General features: G+C 31.4%; 1 protein-coding gene across 5 annotated transcripts; it reads left to right on the forward strand.

Moving 5' to 3' along the window:
• The first annotated feature begins 1948 nt into the window (after nt 1-1948).
• Nucleotides 1949-4706, forward strand: LOC124832114 (uncharacterized). Of its 5 annotated transcripts, XM_047306237.2 has the most exons (4): nt 1949-2299; nt 2409-2905; nt 3503-3574; nt 4336-4706. In XM_047306237.2, exons 2-4 carry the CDS (start codon nt 2668-2670, stop codon nt 4479-4481), a joined length of 456 nt encoding a protein of 151 aa, XP_047162193.1. In that variant the 5' UTR covers nt 1949-2299; nt 2409-2667; the 3' UTR covers nt 4482-4706. The 5 variants fall into 5 exon arrangements, 2 of the variants coding, with proteins under 2 accessions (XP_047162193.1, XP_087951978.1); XR_007028320.2 differs by having other exon boundaries at nt 1949-2712; XM_088095852.1 differs by having other exon boundaries at nt 1949-2905.
• Nucleotides 4707-11734: the final 7028 nt, after the last annotated feature.

The raw sequence follows: 11734 nt of genomic DNA on the forward strand, positions 1-11734 counted from the left end.
TACCATGTGAATGCTTCTCCCCTTAGCGATAGTGAAAAGGCTCTGCACAGGACCGAGTCACTGTTGGAGTAAAACGCCATTGCATTGACGAATGCTCTCATGTGATCATCTGGGTCGATTGAGCAGTCATACTTGTCAAATGTGGGAGGAGCTTTCTCTAGCATGGGTGCCTGCATGATTGTTGTCGTGAAAGGTAGTAGATCGGTCAGTCTAACAGTTTGCAAAGGTGGGGGCGCTTGGCCATGTGGGTTACCATTCGGATTGCCATTTGGGTTACCGTTCGGATTGGTACAATGAGATCGGTCTTGATTGGGATGTGTTTCATTATTTTCGCCGTCATGACCCCGTTGGGCCGATGACGCAGAGGGTTGCTCGGACTGTTGTTGACGAATCCGTTTGGCCCTTAGCGTCGCAATCTCTTCTTCATGCTTCCGTTGCATCTCCTGCTATGCTCGAACCTATGCTTGCAGTTGTGCTTGCAATTGAGCTATCAAATCTCTGGTGGTCTGCTGCTCGTCCATGCTCCTCGTGGTCACCATCTGGGCTTCTTCTGTCTGCTCTCGGCCCTACGGTGGGCGCCAAAATGTTTCTGCAAATATATCCGAGACCGAGAGACTAACCTGTTGACGTGTTTTTCTCGCTTCCGAACGCCTGAATCGCCTTCCTTTCTTTAATCTGAACCGCTCGGTCACCTTCAATCTACTGTTGTTGCCCGATCGGTGTTGGTGTAGACCGATCGGTCTCCTTCTGGACGAGGGAGGAGGTACCTGCAAAAGGCACTCCGACGCCCAAGTTAGGCGTGTAATTTTATATTTGAGTATTTGAGAATGGGTTGAGTGTGAGTGAAACGTATTGGAGTATGAATTGAGCGTGAATAGAACGTACCTGACTTTCGGCTCTGGCTTTGTATTTATAATTTACCTCATGGATCCTGAGTTGCTATAAGCCCAATAAAATATAAACAGAATAAGATATAAACAGATTACCTGAAAATCCGGTTGGTTGTTTATAACCTGCTTATCAATATCTTTAATTAGATATTCTTTGATTTTATCGCCTGCTGGACTATTGGCCCAATAATAGCTTAAGCGCTGACCTAGTTGCAGCCCAATCTTTGACCCGGTTAACCGTAGTGGATGGACCCAACGGATCGTAGCGAATGAACCCAACGACCTTGAGTGGATGGACCGAACGGTGCTGAATGCTGACCGTTCGGTCTATCCTAGGTATGATACAACAAACATAATTTTTTTATATTTATTTGAAACTATCTTTTCTTATTTTTTTACTAAAAAAAGATATGAATGAGTTTGAAGAAGGATTTTTTCCAATCATATGGTTTGGGCTCTTAGAGTATGGTGTCTTTGGGGCTCTCTATTTTATTGTATTGAAAAGTTCAATAATTTAGGATTTTCCTATTAAATAAGCTCATTTAGAGATAAACGGATCATTCATGATGAACATGATGATTTAGAGTTTTTGTAGGGTGAAATCATGCATACCACACGAGATAAATCTTCCAAAAATTAAGGTTTTTATTCGAATAAGTCAATTTATTTAGGATCTCGTAGATCCATTCTTTTTCCTATACAAAAATCAATCTTTTATATTTGTGTTTTTACATTAACAATTCTTTACTAAGAAATGTTAAAAGAATGATGAATCTATGTGATATGAACATACTTAAAACATTAAAATTTATGGAATCAAATATGCACTAGTGGAAAAAAACCATTCTATAACATACCTGTATATATTATAACATAGTTTTAGAAATCAATCTTGCAATGCGATGATAAACTTGTAAATAATTTCAAAACGTATTAGAAATAGAATTATAGAAATCACTCATGATATCACATATAACTGTTATAATATGAGAAGGGTGAAAAATTTTAGTAATATATTATAACTGGTTTTGAAATATCAGTCTTAATATCTCTCTAAATTGATTTTCCCGTTTCTCTCTATAATTTTAGTCCCATAATGTCGTAATCTTTCTCAGTGTCCTCAAACCCTAATTCTCTCTCAGAGTCCAGTCCACTAATGGCTTCGCAAATGGCGATCTTCTTCCGCACGCGTTCTGTTCTCTTCTCCAAACTCTCTTCCCTCGTCAAAACCATATCCACTTTGCCGTCCTCTCGCAGGAGCCTCAGCTGGCGGATCCCGCTCCTCTCCCTCCCAACCTCGCCTCCGACAGCCCTCTCTACCACCAAAACTGGCGCATCTCTTCCTCTCTTTATTTCTTTCTCCTTTGAAACCCTCTCTTTCTGAGAGATTGGTTTTTCACAGCGATAAGGTACTTTGATTTCGTGTTTCTGTTGGTCTGCATTTTCGTTTCATGCAATGCATTTCATTCTCTTTGATGTCTCGGCGCGTCGATTGTGTTATTTGCTTTTGTTCTTTAGTTTACAGGTGCCTTTGCATATTCTAGGGTTTAAGGTTTTGCGTTTAGTTGTGTCAAACGCTCGAATTGAACTGAGTTTTGAGAGATGAGTGTTTGAGAAACAATAGAAGAGAAAAGAGAAGGGAGAAGAGAGAGAAGGATGTCGTCGTTGTCGAGCATGTTTGGGTGTGGAGTGGTGATGGCACCACCACAAGCACTGTATCGCGTCGTCGGAGACCTGCCACACCTTCTTTGTCGTCTGCAAGGGATTCGTCGACAACATGGGACACCTCTTCCAGCTCCGCACCTGTTCTGAGAGGGTTGTGGTGAGTTTCAGCTTGAGTTCTCTCCACAATTGTTTCAGGGTTTTAGGGCTGGCTAGGTTCAGAATTGACGACTCGTTTTTGGGTGAAAATGGGTGCTTGATGGTTCAAGCGTTGGTGGATTCCGAAGGGAGTTTCGTGGATATCTCAGCTGTGTGGCCAATTACCATGAATCCTCAAACCATTTTGTGTGAGAGTAATATAAAAATTTTGTTTTTCTCTGTTATAAATTTTGTATGCTGTTATCTGTTTTTTTGTAACATAAAAATTTGTGTGTTTAATAGTTTCTTGGTTTGTGAGGTATAATTGGTGCTTGAAGAGTAGAGTTCTCAGTATTATAATGCTTATATTTTCTAGTCTTGTTGTTAAAGGGTATGATTTTTATAGTTCAGTTGCTACATTATATAATTTTCGGAGGGATAGTTGACATAGGGATGATATTAAGGTGTCTTAGCTAGTCTAGAAAGGCCTCTTTATACCCTAATGAGCTGAAAACACTTGTGTGAAGGTAAGTCAGTGCTTATATCCATTTCAGAATTTAAACTTATGTATAAGATATTGGATTCTGGAAATTTTTATTAGATGCTCTGTTATATCATTATAAATTTGTAAATTCTGATATGAACTGCCATGGACTTGTATTATTGATGTGACTTTCAATTCACCATAGAACCTTGTGTTTAGTTGGATAGGTGGTGATGTAAAGTATATTAAGAGGAGTGGTTTAAAGCTGGTACGTGCGTGAGTGATGAATGGGTATTTAAAAGGAACTGAATAATTTTATTTATTTCAGAACACTGGCAAGTACTGGTTTGGGTGGTCAGCTTTCTGGAGATATTGGATCACTGTCTGAATTGGAGATTTTGTAAGTATTTTATTTAGTATTGATATATCTACCAAAGGCAATGATCAAGTCATAAATTAAGAACATGTTCAAATTGAAAATAATGAGAAATTAGATAACTGTTGTGACTCGATCTAAGAACTGTATATGCAGAAAAGGGAACATGCATGAAAAGTCCAGCTGTAATAACTTGTACTTATCTACATATATATCATCTGGTTTGTCTTGATTCTCTTCTGAAAACTCCAAAATGGTAATTTGCATTTAGCTTAATGTTTGGAACAGAGGAAGTTGCGATGAATAATTTGCTTTAAAATGTTAGTGATTCATATCCATTAATGGTCATGCATTGCATAGAATACGATTCCGCAATAATTATCCCAGTGATGCAGATAAGTACAAGTTTCATTAAAAGATTCATATCCATTAATGGTCATGCAGATAATTTTTGTAGAATGCTAGTCCTTTTAAAGAATAAAGTTTAGTTTTGAAATAGAAAGTAGACATTTCAGCTTTGATTTTAAATGCATTGTGTATTTCAACTTAGTTTAGTTTTGAAACATTGTTTTAAGCTGTCAACTAATAAAAAAAATCATCCTTGGTTTGACTTCTGAGATGGTCATTATTATAATCACAGTTTGTAATTGATTATTATAACAAGACCGAAATTCACATTGTTACTACATGTATATATTATTGTTCATTGGGAAAGATATCATATAAGTTTATGATTACACAAGCTTGTAAATCATGTTTGAGATCTTATTTGCATTTTCTTACAGATAACAGAATCGGGCACATTCCTGTGATTGATGAGAAGGGGATGGTTGGAATGGTGTCCATTGGTGATGTGGTTCATGTTGGGGTGCGCGAGCACCGTCAAGAGTTTGAGCATTTGAATGCTTTCATACAAGGGGTTATTAGATGATGATGATGGTGAAAATCTCTGAAGAGCACTGAAGCTAATTTGGATTAAGTAATAAGCCTGAGTGTTTGTAAATATGTTTGTGATTTCAGTTCTATAGCAGCATGTTAATAATAACAACCGGATGCATTTTGAATCTGTTTTCAACTCTCGAAAACATATTTCACTGTTCATTGAGTGCAAGTTCAAATCTGCACTCTGCTGATGGTAACTTTTCTTTTTGCCTTATCATGGATGCCACAGTTTAATACGTTACTTTTATACGTAATATTTTCAAAAAAGTGCTTGAAAATAATTAAGAAAATAAAAAAGAACTCCATTTAAATCTGCATCGTTCCTGATATTGGGTGTCAATTATAATAATTTAAAAAAAAAATATTATGACGTACTAAACAATGTACGTTATAATATGTTGATTCCGAAAACTGCAGATTTATTATAACCTCCAGAATTATGTTTTTAGTAATTACGATACATGACATATAAACAAAATGTTTCAATACATTTAATAATGTAAAGAAATGGAGACTAAAAGTAGATTATATATTTTTTTAATTTTCTCAAATAAATTTTAAAGATAAATCCATGACAAAATTTACCTAAAAATATCATGTCAACGAACTTAAAATCACTGTTCACGAAATTGATTGTATAAACACAATGTTTGTAGTGAATGTGGGTGTGAGAAGATATGCATTTGAAAAGAATGGATGGGTAGTGAATCCAAAAAATGTGGGTCCAAAAGAAATTATATATGAAATGCAGGAGATGAGATGAGACAATAATTCCAAATTGCCAGCAACCACTTGTTTTATTTTTTCTTCTCCTCTGGTGTATAGAACACAGCATCTTCATTTTCTATTATTTTCCTTTTGTTGAAAATGATTGTAGCTTGATTTGTCAGGTATTGCATTGTTAGAGGAGTGTTGTTTTCGCACAGTATTATTTTATACTCTTTTTCACGTAATTATCGCTGAAAATGTAACTAATTATTGAAAGTTGAAAAGAATGGGTAGTGATGAGAATGACTTGTGAAAGAGACCAGTTATTAAGGAATAAATATATGGATAAGTTATGAGTCAGTGAGTGGCCAACTAATTTACACACCCGACTCTTCAATTATCCTTTTCGTAACTAATACGGATATTCGTATTAATTAATTCTCCTTAATTAATATTAATTTCGTGGTTTTATGGAACTGAAACAACGTCTCAACCAAATTCAGAATCATTTCGCCACATTTCTCTGTCTTTCACGACAATTTCGATTTTCTAATGTATAAAAAAATATATCAAAATTTTATGATATTATGTATCACACTATCTTTGTCTTTTTTATTCATTGGCTATCTCTGTCTTGTTCTTTAATTTTATCTTTTTTTATATATTTTTTGTATCACACTATCTTTAGTTCATTGAACTGTCTTTTTTAAAATATTACAATCAAACGATAATTATTTAATTAGCACCGGGGTTCTAAAGAGTTTCTGCTGTTGTTAAAAATAAGGTATTCCTGTTTAGGAGAGGTAGATATTGAAATGAAGTTTATTTTCATAAAAAAGTTTTACGATTTTTCTGGAGAATCAAGCACGAGGAGAATAGGTTATTATTTCTCCAAATTTTTGTAACTTTTTGAAGCAGTTGTGTGAAGAACATAAGAATTTAGACAACAAAATCTATTATTAGTTTGATTCTTATTTTGTTGGAATGTAATTATTATTAGAATTGTATTTGGTGTGAAGTAATGTATTTTAAGCTTACATTGGTTTTTAACTTTGTATTTGGTTACGAGAGTCAAAGTTGTAGTATAATTGGTACATATTAGGCAAATTATGTATTATGTAAGTACAGAATGAGATTTCAAACTTGTTCGAGTGGTTAAAATAGAAAAAAATAGATTTGAACAAATATTTTCATCTTTGGCACATTTTTCTCTTTCTGCGTATCTTATTTAAGGATCAATATATGTACTTGAACAATATTGAGAATCCGTGCATACTATTTTTACTTGAGTATTTGGTTGAAAACTCAAGCTTAAACATTTTTTTATTCAAGTTGTAGTTTACAAGTTGGTTGAAAACTCAAGCTTAAACATTTTTTTATTCAAGTTGTAGTTTACAAGTTAAGCTAGAAAGGTTATACTCATTCTTTTTCCATTAAGACCTACATCGACCAAGGGATTAAACTCCAATGTTCTAGTGTTATTATGCTAACCAATGAGTCTTATAACTATGATAGCTTAATGAGAAAGGACTAAGAAAAATTATGTTTTTGTTTGAAAATATCAATTAAGTGAGATTATCTCATTTAAATGGTATTTTCTTACTTTCTAAAACATATTTAAACTTAGTTAAAAGATATTCATATGTTTAATAATAATTGTTTGTATTATATCATATAACTTTTGTTTTGATTCAAGTTCGTTAAAATATTATTAGGATCAATCATTGCATCCAAGGTATTGTCTGCTTTATTGAAGCTCAGTTACGGTTTTGTCTTTAAAAGTTGTCTTAGAGGACGAAATGAGGAAGGGATATTTAAAATTGCGTTTGACCTCGACTCCTAAGTGATGTCAGACTATTGGTGTACCGAGACAAGCTCCCATTTGAGGGTAAAGAGAGTTTTCGTTCCTACAGACGACGTCAATGTTTTGATCCCAAGTTCGTCAAGGCATCATTAGGGTCAATCACTACATCTGAAGTATTATCTGCTTTGAAGACTTCGTCACAATTTTATCCTTTAAAGGTGCCTCAAATGGTGAAATAAGAAATGAGTATTTAAATTACGATTGACCTCGACTTTTAAACAATGTAAGAATGAATGTACCAGAACATATTTTGATTTTTTTTTTCAAAAAAGGTTGAGTTACTTATGCATTTATATTTATTTGAAATTTTAATAACTTACCCTTCTTAAGTGATTTTTGCTATAATTGTATGTAATTTATTACTAAATAACATTGCATTTATAGTTAAACTTAAACACTTTTATCACCTATATTTATACTGTTACATTTTTATGTAGTTTATTTTTCTAAAATGTTTTGATTTTATAATTTTGTTATTGGATATTTGGAATTGAATTTTATATGCATATGTAAACATATAATTGAAACAATGTGAAGTGTTGGAATATTAATAATGTAAATAAAACATTATAAAGAGAAATATTAATTATGTCTATTATTACAATATTTATTATTATTTGACGTATTTGACTGACTTGATCATAGAAATATCTTCTGGCGGTACAATTTTTTATCACTTTTCGACATGTTAAAAATTAAAGATTAGAATACAAAAAGTAATTGTTAGTAAATATCTTTCCCTAATATAACTGATTTCAAACATAAACAATAATCACAATCATAGTAGTTGATAGAAAAAAGTAACAAAAAATTAAGAAATTAAAAGTCTAAAAAAAAAAGTAAAATGTCTTGACTTTTTGGTTTATATAATCTAGGGTTAAATATGTTTTTAGTCCCTAAACTATTGGCCGTTTCTGGTTTTCGTCCCTCTTCCAAAGTAAGGTACAATTTGGTCCTCATTCTTTAGAAAAACGTTCGTTTTAGTCCTCAAAATTTTGTTTTTAGTCCTCGTTTTAGTCCTCAAAACGTTCGTTTTTTCGATTAAAACGAACGTTTTTTAAAGATTGAGGACTAAATTGTACCTTACTTTGGAAGAGGGACGAAAACCAGAAACGGTCAATAGTTTAGAGACTAAAAACATATTTAACCCTATAATCTAATATAACGGACAAAAAACATGGGCATAACATTTTACCATATATTTCTAGCCGTTTAATTTTGAAAAACAAATAAAGAAAAAGGTATAAAATTTCATTTCTAACAATGTTTTCGTTGCATTATTCTCATATTAAAATTATAATTTTCCTAATAGTTCAAACAATAAAAAATACGCATTAAAAGTCGAGAGTAGGTAAAAATAAAATTCAAAGAACAATCCTCAAAAACACTGAAGATTTAATTTTTGTTTTATTACAAATAATTTCCACCAAGTACTTCTATCTCTTCAATATTAAAGAAAATGGGAGGATAATAACTTTTCTCTTTTTATTTGCCCTCCACACCTCTCAAATTTTCAAACTCAGGTGAAAAATTGTTGTGAAACTTTCTCATGCTTTTGTCTCTTTCAATTAAACAGAATATTAAGTTCTTGCTTTTATTATTTTAAAAAGAAAAAGAGAAAAACTTATGAACACTTCATCAATATTTGAGGTCATAGTCAACAAAGGTTTTTGCTGGTGATTTTTTGGTTGCTGTCTAAGTCAGCGCTTTAAAACAGAATAGTAATCTTATAGAATAAAAATTACTTGAAGAGAATGCTTGTTTTAAAAACGTGCTTGCAAACTAATTAAAAAATTGTAATAAACTCAAAAGATTTTTTATAACGATTTTTTTTTCTTATCGTGTACGTGTTATATTTTAAGCAATATAAACAATTAACAAAATATATTGAACATTTGAATAAGTTTATTTTGCTTGTTTGAAGGATTGCAAAAATTATTTGTATAAACGCATCTTGTTAAGAAAAAGGGATAAATTGGTTATACATCTAGATCTTTATAAAAAATTTGATGTGGCTTGAAAACATTTTAAGACAATTTCACTTGTAAAAAAGATTCATGAATTTGTTTCTTCTTGAAGCGTAGAGTGGTTAGACTTCAGAATTCATCTCCTGACATGATTTATATTTTTTCTTTGACGAAAGATTTTGTTCCAGTTTCCGTGACTCTCACAAAAATTCAATATTGGGTTATATTCATGACCTTCCTTTATCATCTATTTGAATGAATGATTTTAACAATTTCAAGAAATTTAAATATATAATATTTAAATTACTTAAAGTAAATAATTAATATAATTATTTCCAAAAGTAAATAATTGTAAAAATAAAATGTATATAAAACCATTAAGGATAACTTTTATAAAACTCCTATAAAAAATAATTACTATAAACCGAAGAAACCTACTCCACATCATCACTACCTTCCATTAGAGGCGCATCAAAACTATCCCTCATATGCTCACACTGACAAGGTGATCAATTATAAAGGAAAGAAACACACTGACAAAACAACACAAAAGATATGATAAGCTAATGTGCAAAAAAAGTTTTCAAAAAATATTTAAATTACATAAATTATAAACTAAGCATGTATAAAAATATAATAAATTACATATACATCTAGACAAATAGTTAACACGAGACTCAATTATCCGGATACATGTATTTGACATATGACTTCACCATAGACATGCACTTGTAGTAGTATTTATGTTTTGCAGAATCATAAACAAAGGGTTATCATCTCACCATTTACAAGGTTAGTCCCCTTTCGTGCCTAGGATAGAAAATATCCATAGACTAAGACATCTTGTGACTCTCACCACATAACTCATTCTACTATATTTGAGTGACCTCTCATATGTCGATGCATACATTATTATAATTGTTACAAAGATTTTTTCCTCAAAATTCTTTCAACATAATCACAACTCATATCCACAAAAATATCATTACCTCAACAAGTCATCATAATACTCATAAACATACATAAAGTCCATTATAAATCTATCTCAAACAATTAAAGAAGAAAACATATCCAAACATACACACCGGCACTCAAAGGGGCACTCAAAGGTGGCGTCCAATGCTAGTCATGATGCTCAACACCACTCTTCTTGCAAAAATGTACGCTCAACGACATTTTCTAGCACCCAGCGTTCTAGATTGAAAATGCTCTAAACCTACAGTACAATAATGGCGCTTAACGACACCCTGACACCTCTCAACGCTAAACCATTGCAAAAATGGGCGTTAAGCGACACATTGGCATCGCTTAGCACTATACCAATTATCATTGTATTTTGTGTTTTTAAGGAAACTTATACTTGTTCAAATTGATCAAAATGATATTCCTTTCTCACTAAATTAGTTCCATAATAGTTTTAAACATGAAAAGTTGTATCAATTGTTCAATTGTCCAGATTATAATCTCTTAAACTCACAAAACCAAGTCCAAACCAACAAGACTCAAGGATCAAACATTCAAACCACAATTTCAACATATCATACATACCAACAAATTGATCATCCAGTGAATTCATCATCATACAATAATATAATAAAAATTTCAAAGTATCTATAACTTAAAGACAATGCAATTGGTTGGTTTCTTTTACCTGAGATGAACTTGCTCTAAAGAATTTCAAATCTTTTTCAACTCACAGGATGTCCTATCTATATTTAGGAACAATACAACACGATTAGGATACATCATTATAATCATTGATCAACGAATATTCATATAGATAACTAAAAACACACATACAAGTGAAAAAAGACTCACATGCAATAAATAAATAAAAAACTAAAACTCAACTAACACACGAACCAAGAAACTAATTGGTCCAAATTAAAAAAACTCATTACAATGATCAATTTTATTATTTCGATTTTTCAATTAGACAAATAAAAAATAAAAATCTTTAAAAAATTATTATGTTAAAATCTTTTAATATTAAAATAATCAAATCGTTATTTTTAATTGTTATATTAACTTTATACATTAAAATATCTATCTATTTTTATGATTTATAAATATTTGTTTTGATGTGCATTTTTTTATTCAAATAAAATTTTGTTAATTTAATGTTTGGTAATCATAACACTAAAAGAATATTTTATTAAATGTTTTACAACTTTAAATAATAAAAACAAATAAAATAAAAAATGTTAAGATAAACATCTGATTATAGATAGTTTATGAATACTGTTGCTATTATATTATTATTATTATCAAGATTATCCTGACAGTTTATCTGAATAGTATAGTACGGAAAATAATAACTGAAGAATATATAATCACAGCAGGAAGGAGTCTTCAATTTAATTTCATGGTGGTTATCTTTCTTCTTTTGTGGACTGAATCCTTGTTAACTTTCACTAGAAAAAACATTGATTATTATCATTATTTATTTAATTTAATTTAAAATACCATAAATAATCATTATTAGGCCAGTTTAATTAAAATTTCCATAAATATCGTTCAAAACACATGGTTTTGATATTAATAATGGTAATAATAATAATTTAATACTATAACATGATTTTATCCAATATTTATTTAGACAATAAATTTAGTGAAAAAAAAAGACATAACAATGTCTGGATAATTGTTTACGGTAATTTATGAGAGAGGATCGTTTACGCAGCATAGTTGGAAATGAAGGAG

This window comes from Vigna umbellata, chromosome 8 (assembly GCF_029865625.1).
Source record: "Vigna umbellata cultivar VRB3 chromosome 8, Vumbellata_1.0, whole genome shotgun sequence".
Lineage (NCBI taxonomy): Eukaryota > Viridiplantae > Streptophyta > Magnoliopsida > Fabales > Fabaceae > Vigna > Vigna umbellata.